This window comes from Rhinichthys klamathensis, unplaced genomic scaffold (genome assembly GCF_029890125.1).
Source record: "Rhinichthys klamathensis goyatoka isolate OS25496 unplaced genomic scaffold, OSU_Roscu_1.1 h1tg000272l_1, whole genome shotgun sequence".
NCBI lineage: Eukaryota > Metazoa > Chordata > Actinopteri > Cypriniformes > Leuciscidae > Rhinichthys > Rhinichthys klamathensis.
This window is the reverse complement of record NW_026606792.1, coordinates 1113739-1136604: the sequence shown is the minus strand read 5'-3', so window position 1 is coordinate 1136604 and position 22866 is coordinate 1113739. Positions and strand designations below refer to the sequence as shown.

Sequence of the window (22866 nt, the reverse complement as noted above, 5' to 3'; positions counted from 1 at the left end):
GTGCCTATTGGCTGACCTGTGGCAACAGCAGCAGCCTATCGAGAGAGGCCCAGAATAGGCGTGGCCTTGGCCTATAAATATAGCTCGACAGGCTGATCCAAACTGATTTTCATCTCTTCAGCGAAGCACTACTGCAACGCTGGATCCAGAGTGAGAAGCCGCGCCGTCTGAGAAAAAGCCTTCTGCGGGACGAGCCTTTGAGCCTGAAGCCGCTGGCCTTCACCTCGCCGCCTTCAGCCGCCGTTCCTGCTACGCTTTCCGGCGTACTATATATCCTTTACTTTGCTCTGTGTGTGTGTGTGTGTGTGTGTGTTCGCCCCGCGACTCACACGTCTATACATCTAAAAGAGCCGCATCTTTTTAAAGATGCCATCCTCCTGTGGCTCGTGCGAGCCCCACTCAGCGACAGGGACTGCCATGTGAAAATATGCATTTCCTGTCTGGGAGAGGATCATGCAGCTCTCGCGCTCGCCGACGGCTTCACTCGAGTCGCTCACTGACGGATAACGGCCGCCGCGCGCCGCCGCTTTCGCCATTAATGATGACGAGATAGCTCAATCTGTAGAGAAGGCCAGCTGCTCTATCCTGGCGTCGGACAGTGAGGATTGGGCGAGCTCTGTGCACCTCCCCCCCTTCTGTCCGCGAGTCGTCAGGGAAACGGGCCAGCATCAAGACCGCGCGGCTAGCTTTCTTTACATTATAAGGAAGCTACCCCGCCCCCCGTGCAGGGCTCGCACAAACAAAATCGATTGTGCGCTAAATGTAGTGAATGTGCCCACGTCTCAGTGCGAGTCGAAACCACAGTAGACAACGAAGTATCTCATCTACTTCGAGCCGAAATAGAGAAATTACTGAGCAAAGGGGCCATAGAGCCTTTATCTCAGGCTCAGAGCGAAGGGGGGCTATACAGCAGATATTTTCTGGTACCGAAAAAAGACGGGGGTCTCAGGCCCATTCTAGATCTACGACAGCTGAACAGAGTGCTTTTGAAGCGCCAGCTCAGAATGCTGACAACCAGGAAAATGACTGAAGATCCCAGTACGCACGGCGTGTTGCATTGTGTTCCCCATAGCGTAAGATATTACGCAGTACGAGAGATACTCTCGTAAGAGAACGTACTCAGTTACTAATGTAACCTCGGTTCTCTCTAGAGAGGGAACGAGTACTGCGTATCTTGCCGTGCATACAACAGCACTGGTTCGCTTCAGCGATGAAAACCAGTTTGTATCAGCCTGTCGAGCTATATTTATAGGCCAAGGCCACGCCTATTCTGGCGGGACGTGACGTAAATGGGCGCGAAGCACCCCCATTGGGTATCACGTCACGCAGGGCCTCTCTCGATAGGCTGCTGCTGTTGCCACAGATCAGCAAAAAGGCACGCGAGCCGCCTTGCCGTTTTACATTGATTCAAAATTAAGGATAATTTTTGGCTTCAATATCTCGAGGAAAAGAGGTTTATCCCATAGCTTAAGATATTACGCAGTACTCGTTCGCTCTCTAGAGAGAACCGAGGTTACGTTAGTAACCGAGTACGACTTAAGCTGGCTTGTTGGTCTTAGCTGATCTCCCTAAGCTGATTTAGGGCACTTTTCAGTTAGGAAAACTAGCTTGGCTAAGATTTAAGAAGACCTTGAACAAGCTAAGACCATCATAAACAACCGTGGCCACAACTCAGCCCAGAATCTCAGTGAAGACGTGGACACTTTGACAGGCCCTCAGGACAGATCTCCTGTGAAGACCCAGTCGACTAGACGGCCCTTGGCACAGATCCTCAGGAAGACAACGAGAACCGAACAAGTCCTCTGCACAGACCCCTATGGCCAGCTTCTACTATTCCCACTAAATATAGGAAATGGCATATCAATCTTCAAGCAGAAGGAGCTGGGTGAAAAATTCTGAATCATATCAATCCACAATCTGACAGCCTGGATTAAATCATTCTATGTTTGTTCACTGGCCAACCCTCACTGAGCCTTGTTTCTCCCAGGGTTTTTTTCTCCATTTCTGTCAACAAAACCACAACCACATGCTGTATATCATGCACAGATTCTGTAAAAAGAAATAATAAGCAAAAGATCAAAAAGATATCCATACATGGTTGAACTTTGACCTCCGTTAAATCATCCGTGCTCTGTAGCTCCTCTTTTTTTTCTTTCAGTCGTTGCCGAAGTAAAATCCAGAAACTAAACGTAAAAGAAACCTGCAAAGAAATCATTAGATTTTAATACAGATATGGGACGTTACACATATCTATAACACATTATATACAAATTAGTGCTGTCAATCAATAAAAAAAACAAATTAATCGCACATTTTTTGAGAATTAATCACGATTAATAAAACCTAATGTTAAAGTTTTTATTATATATTTTTATATTGTAATAATTGCACATTTAATATCCAAATTAATGTAGAAACAACATAAAGACTGTGGCCTATTTAATGGCATCTGTTGAATGAAAGTGTGCCTCACCGACCGCCAATAAGACCAATGACTTTTAATTGAAGTGAACTTAACACAATCTTCACATAAACCCATTATAATAAATGTCCCATTTAGCTGTGCCCTTCAGTATATCAGGGCTCATATTAACCTTCAGTATATCAGGGCTCATATTAACCTTCAGTATATCAGGGCTCATATTAACGCGCCTTCTTCCCTTTTGTCTCATCGCGTGTGAATGGTTTAAAAGCATTTGTTTGAATAAGAGCGTGATCATACATTTTAACGCTAGCCAAAGGATGACAGAAAAAAATCGGGCGATAACTGCGTTAAATATTTTTAACGCATTAAACTGAAAAACATAATCATGTGCGTTAACGTGTCAATTTTGACAGCACTAATAAAAATACAATATCAAACAATGTTGAAGATAAACATGAAGTGAAAACATAAACACTTTAATTGAACATCGGTTTTCAGATAGTTCCCAGGTCAAGGAGTTCTCGACTGATTATTACGATGATAAATAGCAGATAACTGGTTTAAATAAAGCAGTGCCTGGGGGAACAGTGTGAAAACACTTGCCAGTGCCAGTTTTTTCCAATATCGTACAACCCTAGCTGGTCCAGATGAACTTTCTTAAATTTTTTTAGTGTTTACCATGTAAAAAATGTAATAATACTGATAACAGGTTGTGTATAAATAAAAAAGTTAGGATTCAGAATTGTTTCATGTGCTTTTTATTTATTCAGAAAGGTAGAGGGGAGGAGGCAACATATATTTTGCCCAGGGCCTCCACATGTCTAGAACCGGTCCTGGAAAGAGCAGCACAGATTTGGTTTTTTTAAACCAGCTCATCCACTAGATGAGAATGAGTGACTCTTGAACCGGGAGAAGTGGAATAGCTGGAGTGAAATATCCAAGTTATCTAATATTTATTTGAAGCATCAAATTACTTATTAAAAGGTGATGTATACTCTATGTTTGATCACTAAATATCTGATCTACAAATATTAATTTCAATGCTTCTGTAATTATTTGATTGTTTGTAAAATAAAGATACTGTGCTGTTCAGAAGAATATTTGTGAAGCTATTACACTCATGGGTTATGTCCGAAATCGCCCCCATACTCTATTGCCTACATTACTCCACTAATATGGTTCACTTGAGGGAGTGAAAACCAGTGAGGGAACTCGGACACTGAGTGCGTCGGAAGAGCTGCCGCTTTCGCATAGTTTGATCTTGCTGTTTAATAATCATTTTAAAGTCCGTAAACTGGCAGCTCCAGTCGTAAGATGAAAAGGTTTATACATGCTTGAGTTCAAGATAAATCTTAATTAAACAATTGAATAATCAATTAAAAAGGGATTTATACTCGTATGATGTTATGCCATAGCCACATTAGATCAGAGGTTTAGAAAATGGATGGATGGATTATTCAGCTGCGGGCGTAGCCGTTGAGTGTTCATCGATGGTAAACTTGTTATTGCAGTGCATTGTGGGATTGAATGAGTTCACTCAATAACGTCCACTATGGTCTTGGAAACCACTACAAATGGCTGTCCCCTCAAATAGTGCCCTATTTAATGGCGATTTCGGCATGACAACTGCTCTCACTCCTGTAGCGGCGATGTGATCGTAATAGACAATTATTGTCATTCAGATATAACAACACAGTGATGTTTGTCCTTAAACAATTAATCGTGCAGCTCGACACTGAGAACACTTTGTTAATCACAAGATGTGTGTTACATACCTTTGCAGCGAGGTGCACACAGGGCACTGGATAACCATACACATCAAAGTCAATCAACACAACCCTCGGTAAAGCAGGGAAAATGTCAATATGTTTAAGATGGAGTTGACTGATGAATGTAACCACTAGCAGCAATGTCCCATAGACAGCGAGAAATGGAGCACTAAGCATAGCGAACCGCCGCCGATCCTTCAACATCCAGATCGCACACGACCACACCAGTAACATTAATGTGAGCCATGAGTTATAGCAGATGCTCCATACCTGCACACATATGAAGAAAACAAGCATGTAACTTGAGCAGGTGCCCTTCATTTCATGGAACAAGGCTTGACTCGAGTGGGTGTATCTTCCAATTTGGGAAATATGTTTTTCGTCATTAAATTAAATGAATTAAATCTGTTGGATATTGGTCTATAAAATACAGCTTTTGTCACAGCTTCTATATATGTAATGTATGCATTTTGATCAGATGATTAAAAAAAACGCCCATCCCAGTTTGAAAACGACTGATTAGCCACCAGCCATTCTGAGCAACCTGTAAAGGTGTTATGTTGAACCGTTTTTTCCTTCTCTATAATCATCTATAAATATCAAAAGGTCAGAAAATACTCAGATTATACTGCAAGCATGAAGCAACATTCTGCCCTAAACACTACGTTACCATCGTGATGATGAGAGCGATTATATAGCTCTGTTTCATGATGACCTGTCCCAGCTGGACCGAAGCACTGGGTCCAGGCCGATCCGTGGAAGGCAGAGGGTCCACCTCATTCAATATGTCATTGTCTCTGTTACAGCTTTCATTCTCCACAGTGTATTCTGTGGATGCATTTAACACACAATCACACACACAGATTCTAAAATGTGAACAAAGCAAACTTAATAAATAGATGTGAACAGTGTAAATCTCCAAATATTTTAGGAGTATGACGTTTGCACGCCATTACCTGTATATGTATCTGTGACTGTTGCAATGACAAAACTATATCTAGCTTGCAACAGTCCAGAAAGTTTAGTTATCAGCACTCGCCTCCTTCCCAGATCCTCTATGCATTGAGTTATCGTCTAGCCTTTAGTCATAGCTGACCTTGTTCTCATTCTCTCTTCTGTCCTGTTGTTTTGTGTGTATTTGGGCACAATGTACACATGAATAATGTAGACTTTCTAATTACTTTTTAATGTACAATAAGAGATCTTCTGTGTGTATGGGGATAAAGCCAAGCAATTTGGGTAGTCATCCTCCAGAATCAGGGAATTCACCCCAGAATCTTCGTGGTCTTGCCACGTCCTCTTCCACTCCAACACCATAGCCTAAAACATGGCAACAACAGCACAGAAAGCAGATGCTTAAATCCTGGTATCACTATTGAGTTTCTATTCCATGTAGCACTGCAAGTAACTGCTCTAATTATGCTTAAATGCAACCTATGTAAGATTTTTTTATCAAAATATCCAAAAACCACTAGAACAATGTTATACATTTTGTTGATTTGTGTACTTACATTATCCCAAATGTTTCTAAGAATGTTTAAATCCAGAGAAATAAGCATAACTTGTTGGCAAACTGACTCTAAGATGAGATGGGTCATGTGCTCGTCACATGATAGTGGGGCAGGGAACAGCCAATCACATCATGAAACATGAAACTATATACTACGTCCTAAAAGTATGTACTCATTTTGTGAAGAAAAAGTAGATACTTTTGAGTGTGTAGCAAAAGAGTACACAAAGATTTGGGACATACTAACACATACGATTGCCTCTTTAGCGGTTGCTCTCTGTTGCATTCTGTCACAGTAAACTGACCTGTCAATCATCTTGTCAAAGATTAAATCCTCCACATTTCATTTCATTTCATTTCCTACCGTATCGGACAAAAATGGAGTAGCACATTGTTCTGCCAGTCACGGGTCTGAGATTTCGCCTCATATTAATACATAATAATGGATTTAAAAGTCAATAGCCAAACGGATCTTTATAATAATTAAAATATATATATATATTAGGTTAAACTTTGATTAGTCACTCAAACCTTTATCTAAACCTTTCACCATCGGTCGCGCATATCCGCCATGTTTTGTTGTTTTTTGACACTTTTTACTCGTGTTTGTAGTTCCTCCTCCAAAGCGCAATGGGTTGTGGGTAATATTAGCCTTTATAGTGAGCACGGATCCACACTACGAAAATCCACTGGAAATAGTAGATCATCCGGGGCATTCTGGCATACTCTTTTCAACATACTATGCTTTGTCACACATTTATTCTAATCTCACATACTATTTAGGATGGATAGTATGGACACTGAGATGCAGGGACTGTGAAAGTGCACTTTACTTTTCGTATGAGAGTCAGCTGAATATCACTACTCACTAATGTATGCACTCCATATTTCGAAGCGGGTGTAACTGATTTGGGATATGTTTGTTTTTGTCTTGGGTAAAAGCTGGCCAAGATAACCACCTGTCAAAAGTACATGATACTGTCCTGGAAATTGCAAAGAGGTCATGAAAAAAATGAGGAAGAGGAAGGCTCAAAGGGGTCAAGGTGGCAAGTTGGGGACATTGTAGACCAGGGGCAAAAAATGGAGGAAAATTTAAAATACCAGGCTGAGCCCTTTCACCTTTTTTACGAAAAGTAAACATGGACCACTTAACACCATACATAGACCTAGAGCACAAGGTGCCTCACAAATGGACTTGCGCCAGAAAAAAAACCCCAGACATATATATCCTGCCCCCTCCTGTAAGCTCTATGTGATCGATAGCCGTAATCCCACACACAACTCCCCTGCAGCCTCACGTAGGCCCAACATGTTTATGTTGTCCTCCAGTCCACTGCTGAACAATGTCTTCTTTCTTGCTCCACACAGTCCCCACCTGCTCAGAAAGTGGTGGTGTGTCAGGGGCATCGCTAGGCCATTTTTAGATGGGCGTCAGCCCCCCTTAAATTTCTACCCAAAAATTCTGATTAGCTCCATAATATGTTCACAAATTCATGAATTAGTCCCCTTTAAAACTTTTAAAACGGCGGCATGCTTCGGCCCCTCCCCGACTGCCATGTGGCATGGGAATCACAAAGGCTTAAGAAAGAAACAAACCTTCCCTGCTTTATTAACCATGTAAATAATAAGGGTCTATTGCTCGTGATCATCACCTAATGGCAGTGTTCCCCATCGCTGGTCCTGGAACCTGTCCTGTGAATATAGTGGCGAGTGCACAATTTGCTGTGTGTGCTCAAAATGGATAGTCTTTACAGAGACTTCATGAGAGCAATTATTTTTATTTCTATTGATAAATGATATCTTACCTCTTTTCTTTCAGGCTGGAAATGGTGAATTTTGGAAAAGCTTGATTGGATGCTGGAGTCTTCAGAATAGTTTTCAACATTTTCCTGAGCATGGTATATATTCGGGTTACAAATGCAGATAAATAGACAAACATGTACACAATTGCCTTTTTTCCAGTGTTTTCAGCAATTCTTTTGGAGTGCAAAATAAAATAGTTTTACTCAGTTGCATTAAGTAGCAGTAGTGACTGCAGTAATATAAGTAAGATTCGATTACAGGATTGCGAGGTGTTAAAAACAAGTTAGGTAGCAGCATTTTGGATATGTTAGAGCAGTGGTTCCCAACCCTGGTCCTGAAGTGCCCCAGCACTGAACATTTTAGATGTCTCCCTAATCGATAAACACACCTGTGTAGCAAAAAGCACATTCTAGGGCCCAGTTTAATGATAGGGCTCCCTCTCTGACTGCAACAGTGAAGAAAGGTTTGCTACATTTCGATTGGATTGTCCAACATTATCAGATAAGGATGCTAAGACAACTGACAGACACCTCAAACGTTGGACTTTTCATTGATCCACAGGCAATTTCTGCCCTGCACCCATATTGAGACTTATCCCTAAGGTTATCACCCATATAACCATAAAAATCCTTTTAGATGCAGCAGTGGTGGCTTAAAAAATTAGAGGCCACACGAATCCATCTAAATCTATTCATAACCATGTTTAAAATCCTTTAAAATGATGTAAACTACAACACATCCATTTCATTTTTATTCAAAGAAATAGTGGGCCACATGGGGTCTTAGGAACTCGACGTACACAATTGCCTACACTGAAATGACGTATTTTTTTATAAGCACCTTTGTGCTTATGCAGAAGCAGTGAGTATAAACCAGGCTTAAGAGGTCATCTCACAATTTTACACTCACATTAAGTGGTGTGACCAAAACTCACAATATTAATTTGGTGCCACCTGTGAAACTCCAACATAACTGGGGTCTTGTGTGAGGTAAAACTGATACACCTTATCAGCTCGTTAGCAAACTCCAAGACCTCAAATTAGTGTGTCAGATAAGAGAGACATCAAAAATGTGCAATGTTGGGGTTGGACCACGGATTGAAATCACTGTCCTAGAAGTGTTTCAATCATGCTGTAGGAGGGTCACTTTCCTGCAGAGTTCAGTTTCAACTTGCCCTAACACACCTGCCTGGAAGTTTCTAGTTATATTGAATATTTTTATTAGTTGGTTCAGATGTGTTTAAGTAAGGTAGGAGATAAAGGTCTAGCTTCCAGGAGAACGTGCAAGCACTTCCTGAAATGTATAGCGAGAGAGTGATGAGGGTGAAATACCCCTAATCCTCATTCAGCTTGCAGACGGAAACGTATATATATATATATATATATATATATATATATATATATATATATATACTGTATGGCGTATGCACTTATCTGATGTTAAACTCTGCAGAAGGTGATGGTAGCCCTCCAGAAGAAGATTTAGACACCACGCCACATAGAAACTTTTTTTTTTTTTTTTTTTTGCCTCATGTCTGTGCATGTGTGAAGTGCATTACAGTACCTCCTCGACAGATTGATTCCACTTTTGTAGTAAACTCATTACTGAAAAATACAGCAGTAGGAGCATTAGTGGGTTCATTATTGCAGGCCAGCTGCCATCTTCATGCAGAGCCAGGATATACGGTTCTGACATGTTGGTCTGGATGAGCGCTGTCAAACCAAACAACCTGGAAAACAGACATAGATATTAGATGCAAACAGATGCTGAATGTGTTTTGGTAAGGTGTTGGACCAACAGCTTCAATGTGCCTTGACCCTGCAAGACTTTGGGACTCTACTGGTGTCACGTTTTGAGTTCTGTTCATGTTTAAGGGTGCTTTCAACACTGGGCTCATTAGCTGCGGTCCGAACCCGGGCGTGATTGTTCACGACAGCGTTGGTCTGGTTTCACACTCAACTTGATTCTATCGAACTCTGGTGCGTTTGCATGCATCTTATGTCTTCAGACTCACTCTTTCTCGTATCCAAGGTAAATCATCAACACTATCATCCCTTACATGTGTTTTATTTAACTAAATACATCATAATCAGTTAAAAAGCATGCGCAGGATACTTTACTTCCTGAACAAGTGCGCACCCGAGTCTGTGTTGTTTTCACATACACTCGAACTGCGGCACGGTTTGGGAGCAACTGAACTCAGACCACCTCCTCCAGGTAGTCTTGGGTTCGGTACCACAGTGCCCACCCAGGTCCACATGACAGCGTTCACATTAACGAATGGTTACTGATTGTGTTAGTTGAGTTCAGGTGTGTCTTGTTAATCAGTCTAATCAGTTCCTTTCTGTTGCCGGTGTATTATAGCCAGAGTTTAATCCTTTCTAGTTGTCTGTCGTCGTCGCTGTTAGGCTGGTTGTTATGTCCTGAGTATCTTTGTAAGTTTGAGTTTATGATTAATGAAGACTGCTGCATATAGATGCTGTTTCCTCTTAGCTGCAACCAGACCCGTGACAAAACGACAGACCACTTAAAGATGGATCGACCAGCAGTGCATTTACGATGTCTGGATCAGGACAAGCTTTCCCTTGAGGCTCACACCGTTGCGTTCCTCGACCTGGTGTGCCTTACCTCCTTCCCCGATTGATCATTGAGTGTCTTTTTCCTCACAAGCCTTAACGCTTGTCTGGTGTCGGACCTCGTGAAAATTTTGCTGCATTTTTGGAGTGGGTGCTGGCTACCTGTGGGTCACAGTTCACATCGGCCTTTCCAGCGAACGTGAAACCGAGTCCGTTCCAGAGTCTCGTCATGTCGTGGCCACCCTTCCAGTGTCTTGTCCAGTCATGGCTGCTGTAGGAAACTCAGAAGCGAAGACCAGGAGACTCGGTTGTATCTTCAGCAGGATTCTTTATTGAGAACACGAGCTATTGGTAGCTGCAGTTATAAAGTCTGACTAAGGAACTTCACATGGTATTTTATAGGCATTCAGTGGGCAGTCTTTATAAGTGTTGACCTTACACACAGCCTTAAAGGTGACCATTAATTTGAATCATCTAAAGACAATACAGGCAATTACCCCCAGACTGAAGATAATGGTACCCCCCAAATTGTCTAAACATCACATGGTCACACGAACTAAGACTATGTAAACATTCACATAGTTTGACTCTCAGTAGGAAGATCAAAGACTGACAAAAAAAAAAACCTTACTGGAAACTATATTGAATCTAATCAGTGAATTGATATTCACCTTACATGCCCAATACAGTGTAGTTCACCTTAGTTTTTCATATGATGTTATGTAAGACGTAGGATGAGCAGATCTTAAAAAGATTCTTAAATTTGTAACCCCACACCACCCTTCCAGAGTCTCATCCCATTATGTCTGCTATTCCCGAGTCTCGTCCCGTCATGGCCGCCATTCCCGAATCTTGTCTCAAGATGGCCAGCATTCCCGAATCTCGTCCCAAGACTGAGCCCTCAGTCAAGATGGCCGCCACCACGCCTGAGCCCTCGGTCAAGATGGCCGCCGCCACCACACCTGAGCCCTCGGCCAAGATTGCAGCCGCCACTTCTGAACCCTCGGCCAAGATGGCCACCGCCGCCGCTTCTGAGCCCTCGGCCAAGATGCCCGCCAAGATGATGTCAGCCAAGACGACTCCAGTCCCCGTCCAGAGTCCCGAGATGACTCCAGTCCCTGTCCAGAGTCTCGAGACGACTCTTGTCCCCTTCAAGAGTCCGAAATTGACTCCAGTCCCTGAGCCCGCTCCAGCCCACAAGCTTGCCTCAGAATTCCTCCTGGCCTACAAACACCTAGCTCTCCCAAAATAAAATGTGGTGGGGGGGTTATATGCCCACTGCCATAGTAGCATAGCAGAGCATGGGTCCCTGGGAAAGGCCACGAATCGTATCCTCCCGGATCTCCCGAGTTGCCGGCTACGCCCTGGTCTCCCGAGTTGCAGGCTCCACCCTGGTCCTCTGAACCGCAAGCACCCCTCTGGGCCCCTGAACCGCCGGCCCCGCCTTGGGCCACTGAACAGCCGGTGCCACCCAAGTTTTGTTATTCATGACTTTTCCCTCTTTTACACTCTGTATTGGCAACAATTAGGAAACGATAGTTTCCTATTAGGCCTACAACTAGGTCTACTCATCATTTCAAGGTAATGTCATCCGGACTAAACTGTCATGCTAAAAGTGTGTTGTTTTAATAAAGGAAGTTTTAGGCTTCATTTGGAGAAAAAAAGAATAGCCTTCAGTTACATCCTCGCTAAACCCTGTCATTAACATTTTTTACACCAACTCACCACATGAGGGAACCATCGGCTGAGCTGTACCACATATAAGGGCCTGGACCTCCCCTTTTACTTTGTGGAGTCTTGTATCTTGTTAGTGCATTACTAAGCTTTATTTCCACTGCGGATATATCCATGTTTGACCTTGCTTCACTTGTGTTTACCCCTTTTCCTGTTCATTTGGATTGTTTGCCTGGTTGGACTGTCTTACTGGATTGAACCATGGGCGTCGGAAGATAAAAAAAAGTGGGTGGGTCCTCCCCCAGAAAAATGTCACTGGAGTAAATGCCATTTCATGTATTCTGGTGCCTTTTAATTAAACAAGTAAACTAAACTCCGCTTCACGTCGTGCATTAAATGCACAGATATCCATGGATTATCCCACTGCTGATACCATGGTCATTTGCCAGCATTGACAACTTAAAGCTGTTATTGATGTTTGCAACGCAATATTTTGACTGAAAGGGTACAGCGGGCAGTTAATTTCGTCAGTTGCGGGTCGTTGAGAAATAATATAATGCAGCGATTCAGTTTATCAGGGCATTCCTCTAAGTGGAATGGATTTGAATGACGGCGCTCCGGAATGCGAACAGACATATGCGCTGAATTAGAGACAGTAAAAGTGAGTGGGTCCATGATATCATTGGTCTTAAAAAGTGGGTGGGTCTTGTCCCACCCATATACAATGGTTCCGACGCCCATGGATTGAACCTCATCTGTCTTCCGACCCTGTCTTCGTATTTGCCAAATAAATACTCAGCTCATGGATCCCGCTGTGCCTCCTGAGTCTTCATTTAGTGTGTAATAATGATGCAATCTTGTATTCTTATTGCTGACCTTGTTTGAACTTGAATTAGATAGAGGAAATAGAGTCGATTCCATCTAGTGGGAATCCAAGTCGACTCAGAAAAACCTAATATCTCCTCAGATTGTTCTGATCCATCTTATTTTTATCGTAAAAGTCGGACCAGACATTTTTCCCTTGAATATGCAGTTTCATGTCAGATGTTTCCAGTTATTTTAGCTGTGCAAAAACATGCTCATGAACATGCTCATGAAGAACACTACACCAGTTTTGAATCCCTGGACAATTTAACAAGACAACAAAGAAGCTTTTTCGGAAAGAGGTGAAAGAGTAAGCTATTAAAAGTAGTGTGGTATAATATAAAGAAAGAAGGAATTAAATAAGACCACTCTGATAAGTGTAAGATTTAAATCCCACTGTATATCATGTGTGTAATGTTTGTGACTTGTTGATTATGCTTTTTCATAGTAAAACATACTTGTACAGCATGCTTGATGTCAATAACAATGGCTTTTACTGAATGATATTGGTTTACTTAGTAAAGATCTGACCCAGACATCAACATAGTGTCGGCCCAGATCTGGAACATCTGGAATATGTGGATTCCACTGGTGTGGCTGTCTGGGGAACTGCACCTGGCAAAGTCATCCTGTGGAGGAATGAGCTGTTGGAAGAGGGGCAGCTGGTAGAGGTAGATGATAAGGATGTGTCCTCCACTGAAGATGGTCATCATTACACACAAAGAGCTGTAGTGCAGCAGAGAGATGGTGTAGTCCAATACCCAGCACCACACAAGGCCAAGAAACACCATGAAATACAGTGCTGACGTCAGGGAGGGAAACGTTATACCTGTCAAAATATGAAACATCATTGACTGCATCTATAGATAATTTTCCAGAATGCATGCACACACTCATCTCTATATGCATTACCTGCCAGTCCTAATAGAACAGTAACTAAAACTTTTCCAGCAGTGTTCATTACAGAAGACATGAGGAGTATCAGACCAGTCATAAATATGATGAGTTTCTGCAGAACGTCGGGAGAGGAGGCAGGAGCGGTGTGGCTCTCAACAGAGGTGTCAAAAGAGGAACCCTCAGACATTCCACTCTCCCCTTCATATTCTGAGTCTGAAATCTCTTCTCCGGAACCCTGTCAAATAAGGACACATGACAAAAGCAGCCAACACTAAAAATGGAAATAAAATAAATACAGCAAAAAAAAAAAAAACATTATTCCTTATAATCATTTATGTTACAACACAAAGTAGCCAGTACATTTTGGACCCAGACTCCTTGATCAACTGGCCCAGGTGTGTTTGATTTGACTCACAGAAAGCTGGACCTGCAGCAGAAGGACTGAGCAGAACCGCTCTACAATAACAAGACTAGCTGCTCATTACCTCAGTCTCGAAGAGCTGCCGGGTGTTTTCACTGTGATGTGGCTTCTTGGGCTTACACCGGCGAATGATGAACAGTGTAGACAGGAAGACAGCAAAATCTGGCATTAGCAGACGTATTATGTTAAGTGTGTCCACATCGCTAAACCTGGAAAGAGTTAAAAAAAAAAAGTTTCACTTACAAAAAGCAAATATGGGATGCATGGTTTTCTGCTTAAAGGACAAGTTCAGTATTTTACACTTGAAGCCCTGTTTTAAGATCGTTTCTGATGAGATAGAACGGTTAAGATTGAAATTTGGACACATGCTGCTGGCCCGAGAATTTTCGGTTTCTGTGGTAGCACTGGAACAATCCTTCATAAAACGCATTAAACTTTCGTTTACAAAGACATGAAACTCACCGAGTGGTCAGGGGTGTTCACTGATATGCTCACACAAAAATCCCTGCAAAAGATGCTTTGCAACAGGTTTTATCGTAGTCTTTGTCCAACTCCATTGACTTGTATTGGATGTGCTGTGAGGTACGGTGTGATGAGGGGGGCGTGGTTTTAGCGCCGTCTGTAGTGAGAGACAAGTCAGAGGGCGCGGCGGTGAGTAAGTGGGTCAAGTGCAAATGATAAACACCTGTGTCTGATTGCAGTGATTGGCGTGGGGAGACGGATAAAAACCACAAAGTGAGAGAATGAAGGGAGAGAGGAGGACTGGCGACTCGTGCGTGAACAGTGTGGAAACTGGGACAGCTGAAAGCAGCGTGGAAGGAGTTTATCTAAAGCTGTGGAGGACGTTGAAGCTGAACCAGCGTGGGAAGAGTTGTTATTGGAAATATTGTGTTGCTGTAGTAGGACTACGGTGAATGCGCTGTGTGCGCCCGATTTATTATTTTTGTTGAAAAATAAAAACGTACGAGTCCCAGTCTCGCCGACCCTGTCTCCTTCTTCCTCCATAAAGACGAACTTTGTTACACTGGTGCCGAAACCCGGGAAGAAGGAGATCGGCCGCCGCCATGCAGAACCCGTCAGGAACGCCGTTTGCGGACATCATCCAGTCACTCGCGGCTCTTCAAAGAGACCAACATCAGGCCCTCCTGAGCGTTAAGGAGGAGCATGAGCGGCGCTTTCAGGCGCTGCTCCAAGGGCAACAGGAAGACCGCAAGTTGTTCCGGAGCTGTCTGGACCGGGAGACTCCGGCCAGCCCCCCTCCAACATCAGACTCGGCCTCGCCGCTCACCTTGTCGAAGATGGGTCCAGCTGATGACCCGGAGGCGTTCTTGGACCTCTTCGAAAGGATGGCCGAGACCCGGGGCTGGCCCAGGGCAGACTGGCCACTGCGTCTCATCCCGCTGCTGTCAGGGGAGTCGCAGGTTGCCGCCCACCAGCTGCCAGTCGCGAGTCTCCTGGTCTATCAAGACCTACGGCGCGCCATCCTGCAACGGGTCGGTCGGACCACGGAACAGCATCGCCAGCGCTTCAGGTCTCTGACACTCGACGAGTCCGGCCGGCCCTTCGTGATGGCGCAACAGCTCCGGGACTCCTGCCGCAAATGGCTGATGGCCGGGGGAAGCGACGTCGAGCAGATTATCGACCAGGTGGTACTGGAACAGTTTATAGTGAAGCTCCCCAAGAAAACTGCACAGTGGGTCCAGTGCCACCGCCCGACGTCGCTGGACCAGGCCATCCAACTGGCGGAGGATCACATGGTGGCGTGCTCTGGGGTCGGCGAAACCCTTCCATCTGTCTCTCTCTCCCCCTCTCTCTCTCTCTCTCTCTTCCCCGGCCTCTACCCCCTCCCTTTCTACTAAGCCTGTCCCCCTTCCTAGGTCGCGAGGAGGCTTCGCACCCAGACCAGCGCCGAGGTGGAGGTCTGGGTGGTCCGGTGACAATGGCGCGGCCGGGAGGACGGCGACGAGGGGGACACCGGCTGGGGAACTTTCCACCCTGGCGCAGCTGGCACCTCTCTCCCCACGTCAATCCCTTGGCCCAATTCCTGCCGCTGGAACAGCGGTAAAACCTGGGCCGGCCTGTTGGCGCTGTGGGGACCCGGGCCACTTCATCGACCGGTGCCCGGTGATGGAGGTGGGGACACTGGTTCGGGTCCCCGACGCGCCAAAGGCCGCCCCCGATCAAGCCGGCCCGTACCAAATACCAGTGAGTATAAAGGGGGGTACTTATCAGGCTTTGGTGGATTCAGGATGCAACCAAACCTCTATTCATCAAAGCCTGGTTCGATCTGGGGCATTGGATAACAGCCGCGTGGTTAAGGTGCGGTGTGTGCACGGGGTGGTGGTGAGTTATCCCTTAATGTCGGTAGAAATTCTATTTAGGGGACAAAAACATAGTGTGGAAGTTGCAGTTAACCCGCACCTCCGGCATCCGCTAATCTTGGGAACGGATTGGCCTGGTTTCAAGAAATTATTGGGGGTTTTATGTGCGGATGTCTCTTGGGAAAAGAAGCACCAGGGGAAGACAGCGGTGGTTCAGGTGGGGGATGCTGTACCGGGGCCTCTGGGTACTGCTGTAGGGGAAGAGAGCACTTTGGAGGGAAATATCCTCTCCGAGCGCGATGATTTTCCCCTAGAGCAGTCCCAGGATGAGACGCTAAAACGCGCGTTTGACCAGGTCCGTTCCATCGACGGTCAGCTACTCCACCCGGAGCAACCGCTCTCTTACCCCTATTTTTGTGTGCTCAAAGATAGGTTGTATCGGGTGACCCAAGACGCCCAGACAAAGGAGGATACAACCCAGTTGTTAGTACCAAAGAGCCGTCGGGAAATGCTTTTCCAGGCGGCTCACTGTAATCCGATGGCCGGTCATTTGGGGCAAACGGCGACACTAAACCGTCTCATGGCCCGATTCTTTTTGCCGGGCATTCACGAGAACGTGCGCAGGTGGTGCGCGTCTTGTCGTGAATGTCAGTTGGTTAATCCACCGGCCAACCCAAAAGCACCCTTGTGCCCCCTTCCGCTGATGCAGGTCCCCTTCGAACGAATTGGTATGGACCTCATCAGGCCATTAGAACGGTCAGCACGAGGGCATCGTTTTGCGTTAGTCTTGGTAGATTACGCAACACGATACCCGGAAGCAGTCCCGCTTCGCAATATCTCCGCTAAGAGTGTGGCAAGCGCGCTGTTTTCTTTAATCTCCCGGGTGGGGATCCCTAAAGAGATCCTCACCGATCAAGGCACGGCGTTTATGTCACGAACGGTTCGCGAGCTTTACGAATTGTTGGGCATTAAATCGATTCGCACCAGCGTCTATCACCCACAAACGGACGGCCTGGTCGAACGGTTTAATCGTACGTTGAAAACCATGATTCGTAAGTTCGTTCACGAAGACGCCAAAAATTGGGATAAATGGTTGGAACCCCTTCTGTTTGCTGTACGCGAGGTTCCCCAAGCCTCCACGGGGTTTTCCCCCTTCGAACTTCTTTTCGGTCGCCAGCCCCGTGGGGTGTTGGATGTACTGAGGGAGGTTTGGGAGGACGGACCGTCCGCTAGTAAGAACGAAATTCAGTATGTCCTGGACCTGAGAACAAAACTCCACACATTGGGGCGGCTCTCTTTGGAGAATTTGTTACAGGCCCAGGACAGACAGAGACAGCAATACGATAGGGGGACTAAACTTCGTCAATTCGCACCGGGAGATAAAGTACTTGTATTACTTCCCACGTCCAGTTCGAAATTACTCGCAAAGTGGCAAGGGCCTTTTGAGGTCACACGGCGAGTTGGTGATCTCAACTATGAGGTAATTCGATCGGATCAGGGTGGGGGACGTCAGATTTACCACCTCAACCTGCTTAAAAAATGGGTTGAGGCTGACGCAGTGATGCTGGCGACGGTGGTGACTGGAGAGGAGGATCTCGGGCCAGAAGCGAATATCAAATCCCAGTCATTCGCTCTGGCTCCCTCTGGTGATCACCTCTCGCCCTCGCAGCTCACTGACATCACAACCTTACAGGCAGAATTTGCCGATGTGTTCTCGCCCCTGCCTGGTCGAACGAACCTCATTCAGCACCACGTTGAGACAGATCCGGGGGTCGTGGTACGTTGCCGCCCGTATCGTTTACCTGAACACAAAAAGAAAACCGTTCAGGCCGAATTAGAGACAATGCTGGACATGGGGGTCATAGAAGAGTCCAACAGTGACTGGGCGAGCCCGATCGTTTTGGTACCCAAACCTGACGGTTCGATTCGGTTCTGTGTGGATTATAGGAAGGTGAACGCGGTGTCTAAGTTTGATGCGTATCCAATGCCCAGGATTGACGAGTTGCTTGATCGGCTTGGTTCTGCTCGCTTTTATTCGACGCTGGACTTAACAAAAGGTTATTGGCAGATCCCCTTATCTCCAATATCTAAAGAAAAAACAGCTTTTACCACGCCGTTCGGATTGCACCAATTTGTCACACTTCCGTTCGGGTTGTTTGGGGCACCGGCGACTTTTCAGCGTTTAATGGACCGAATTCTCCGGCCGCATGCTGCATATGCCGCTGCTTATTTAGATGACATCATTATTTATAGTAATGTTTGGCAGCGTCATATGCAGTATCTGCGTGCTGTTCTGAAAACGCTGAGAAGAGCTGGGCTCACAGCCAACCCGAAGAAGTGTGCAATTGGGCGGGTTGAAGTAAGGTATCTGGGCAAATTGATAAGACTGCTGCGGTTGCGACCTGTCCGAGTCCTAAGACCAAAAAGGAGGTTAGACAGTTCCTGGGGCTAGCGGGATACTATAGACGGTTTGTTCCCAATTATTCGGACCTCGCTAGCCCGCTGACTGATCTAACTAAAAAGGGCGCTCCAGATACGGTTCAGTGGACGGAGCAATGCCAGCAGGCTTTTACCAACATAAAGGCTGCTCTGTGCGGCGGACCGCTTTTGCATGCTCCTGACTTTTCTCTCCCTTTTGTCCTACAGACGGATGCCTCGGACAGGGGTTTGGGCGCGGTCCTGTCCCAGGAGGTGGAGGGGGAGGAACGGCCGGTGCTGTACATCAGTCGGAAGCTTTCCAAGAGAGACGATGTACAGCACCATAGAAAAGGAGTGTTTGGCCATCCGTTGGGCTGTCCTCACCCTCCGATACTACCTCCTGGGCCGAGAGTTCACCCTGTGTTCGGACCACGCTCCCCTTCAGTGGCTCCACCGCATGAAAGATACCAACGCGCGGATCACCCGGGGGCTGCAGGCCGGACGGTTCCCCGGCCTGAGTCGGGCGGTGGGGGTATGTGATGAGGGGGGCGTGGTTTTAGCGCCGTCTGTAGTGAGAGACAAGTCAGAGGGCGCGGCGGTGAGTAAGTGGGTCAAGTGCAAATGATAAACACCTGTGTCTGATTGCAGTGATTGGCGTGGGGAGACGGATAAAAACCACAAAGTGAGAGAATGAAGGGAGAGAGGAGGACTGGCGACTCGTGCGTGAACAGTGTGGAAACTGGGACAGCTGAAAGCAGCGTGGAAGGAGTTTATCTAAAGCTGTGGAGGACGTTGAAGCTGAACCAGCGTGGGAAGAGTTGTTATTGGAAATATTGTGTTGCTGTAGTAGGACTACGGTGAATGCGCTGTGTGCGCCCGATTTATTATTTTTGTTGAAAAATAAAAACGTACGAGTCCCAGTCTCGCCGACCCTGTCTCCTTCTTCCTCCATAAAGACGAACTTTGTTACATACGGTATTACTCCCCGGCCGGAAATGGAAATGGGGTTGTTTCTATTCTTCTGCTTCTTCTGTGTATTCAATGAAATGCCAGTGGTTTGCTTGCAATTGGCATTATCGCCACCAACTGGGCTGGAGTGTCTATTATTCAAGCTCTCAACGGAAGAATGTGCGGGTGTGAGGCGTTTGGAAAAATAGGTCCACAGTTTTACAACGAATGGTAAAACACCTGTTGGAAAGCATCTTTTGCAGCGATTTTTGTGTGAGCATATCAGTGAACACCCCAGACCACTCGGTGAGTTTCACGTCTTTGTAAACTAAAGTTTAATGCGTTTTAGGAAGGATTGTTCCAGTGCACCTATGCAACCATTGTGGAGGTGTTCAACCAAAGTTCTCGGGACAGCAGCATGTGTCCACATTTCAATCTTAACCGTTCTATCTCATCAGAATCACAAGTCTTCAATCTTGTAAGCAGTCATTCAGCCCATTCAGTGGCTGTTTACACAACACCGTTTTCAACTAAAAACCTAAAACTTTTTATGGGTTTTGGACGTTCATTTACATGACAATGGCGCTTTGGGTGCCTGAAAACGCTAACTTTTAAAAATGGGTTTCAAAGTGGAAGTTTTTAAAAGCCGTCTCTGCGTGACGTGACTGTGATGTTTTCTGATCATAACGCACACTACCGTTTGCTTTGTCATCCGTAAAGAGTGGGTGATGTAAACGAGTGGATGTCTTGGTGTTTGCAGCACATGATTACAGTGTTTCTGAGCACAGGAGGAGCTACAACGTCAAATGTTTTTCACCCTTGTCACCTTGTCTTCCCTAATTCATCTTTGTATTTAAGTTTCTCTCTGTCTAGTGTTCATTGTCGGTTATTGTTTGTGTTATATGCACACTGTTTTGTATGTTGGCTTATCACGTTTGGAATAAATCCTCTTGTTATTTGAATCTGATTCATATTTGTCCTCATTTGGGAACCAAGCGTTACAACAGGCTTCTCCCTTTTAGCTCGGAGGAATCACTCGTTTAAACACTGCATTCTCATGTTTCTAAACTCTGTGGTGAAGTGCTTGTTCAAATTTATTAAGAAAAAAAAATCAAGGTATACTGCACATCTTTAAACAATGTCTACACTGGATTGTTGACCTGATTCTCTGGCAAATACAAATACAAATAAATAAATTATATATTTTTAGGAAAGAAATAGGAGTAGTATGCTATTATGTGGATCTGAATTCACCAATTGTCTTGTTCCCTTCATCTCATGGAACTGAGGTTTCATGCATAACCAGAGACGTTTCCTTACTTTGAAAAAAGAGGTTGAGAGGAAAAAAAAGAGGGGGAAAAAATGTTGATATTTTTGCTGGTTTTGAAAAATTATATTATACTTAGCACAGTTATTTAGCATTTTGAATGCCAGACTTAAATAAAATTGATTTTGAAATTGAAAGAATTCATGTTTCATACCTGACAATGCCGAGGTGAAAGTAGATGTTGTCCCATGGCCCAGTCACTGATGAATAAAAAGCACACATCATTATGCATAGATAATTTAGGGTAAATAGAAAACTTGACAACTTTTCAAAAGCTGATGAATATAGAAGCCCTTTTCCACCTCAAAGTAAGTAAAGTAATTAGGGACTTCTTGTAATCGTGACTTTACACTCATCCATTCATTCTCCTAACCACTTGTCCTGTGTAAAGGGATAATGACACACATACTGTATATATATATATATATAATCTAGAATTGTACAGGCTAGAATAGTGTAGAAAATAAGACATAGTGAAAGAACAGGAAGATTTTTTTCTTTGAGTCAACATCAGCAGGATTCAATTAAGTGGTCACATTTCTTGAATATTGCAAGTGACTGCCCACCACTGAGGAACAGTGAATGCGAATAATTATTCGAGTAATTTAATGCCTTTCTGTACTCCAGGCTTCTGCTGTGATCAAGGTCATTTGTAGAGGTTTGATTGCACAAGCTGGAAGTCCAGACAGAAGAGCACTGCTATAGTCCCGCATCCTCAGTTTAGGAACGGCTTGATCTTTCTAATGTTATGCAAAGCAAACCTTCAGGACCTCGCTGTTTTTGCATTGTGGTGTTTGCTGGTCTAGTGTTGTTCTTAACTAAAACTAAAGTTTATTAATATTAAAAATAATTTTCTTTTAAACAATGCTGAAATAAAAATAAAATAAAGCTAAAAATAAATATTTTGTAAAATAAACAAAGGGCAGCATATAACAAAATTACTCGAATTTTAATTAAAATGAAAAGTAAAACAAAAAAATAAAATAAAAGCTAATTGAAAAATGTAAATACTTTATAAATAATACTAAAATAACACTTGGTTGGTCAACTTTTGTCTGTTCACAGTTTGACTTTATCTCCTATCTTAAACTTTCACAATTACTTTTATATTTTTAACTGTGAGCTACTTTTAAGCAATAATAACAATACTTACACAAATAAGAAAAGATCTTACCGTCCTTGGGAATATATGTGAAGGTGATTTGCATCCCACACTGCAATGCCAAAAGTATTACTCCAGTGGAGCAAAGAGCACGAAGAAAACGGCCAGTTTTCCCTGCATATACAAACAGAAACAATTTTGCAACAGTCAATTCATTTTGATATATGATCTTAAAAACTTTCAGTGAATTCTAACATTACAATATTGTGAGAACATGAACGTGAATGACGCAACAGAGCTGCATCATCACGAAAGTTTAAGCCTTGACTAATTAAATATTCAAGTGCAAGAAGACACAAAAGGGAGCTCATTTCATTATTATAGCCCAGCAAATCATTAGTAGAGCCCAGACAGCTGCGTCTCATACAGTGCATGAATACTAAACTGAGCTCTCTTTCACGTCTTCTTGTGCTTGAACAGACACATTCACACAAAACTGTCAAAGCAATAATGAGTGTCCTAGTAAAAATAGTCGGTTATGTCTGAGGTGAACGTTAACAGCTGAAAAAGTAAAAGCATTTGTACAGAAGAAAAAAAATCACTTTTGTAAGTGACTTTTGTAACTTTAATAAGGATTACATTGCACTTCCTCAAATAAGTACCGAGTAACACTAATTGGTAACGCTTTAGATTACAGCCCGGAAAGTACTGCGTAATTAAAGCAATTTTACAGCGTAACCTTCTGTAATTATAATGTACCTATGAAGTACTTACAATATAAGTATAAGGGAACAATATTTTAAGTTTGGGG

At 44.2% G+C, this 22866-nt stretch overlaps 1 protein-coding gene across 1 annotated transcript in view; it reads right to left on the bottom strand.

Annotated features, from left to right (window-relative positions):
• The window catches only part of si:dkey-11f4.7 (piezo-type mechanosensitive ion channel component 2), a 107423-nt gene that overhangs the window by 68932 nt on the left and 15625 nt on the right, over positions 1-22866 (bottom strand). Inside the window, 11 exon segments of the mRNA XM_056268453.1 lie at positions 2095-2200; positions 4201-4464; positions 4865-5022; positions 5376-5514; positions 7510-7593; positions 9071-9236; positions 13237-13450; positions 13534-13753; positions 14004-14148; positions 21108-21153; positions 22128-22229. Coding sequence (XP_056124428.1) covers positions 2095-2200; positions 4201-4464; positions 4865-5022; positions 5376-5514; positions 7510-7593; positions 9071-9236; positions 13237-13450; positions 13534-13753; positions 14004-14148; positions 21108-21153; positions 22128-22229 — 1644 coding nt within the window.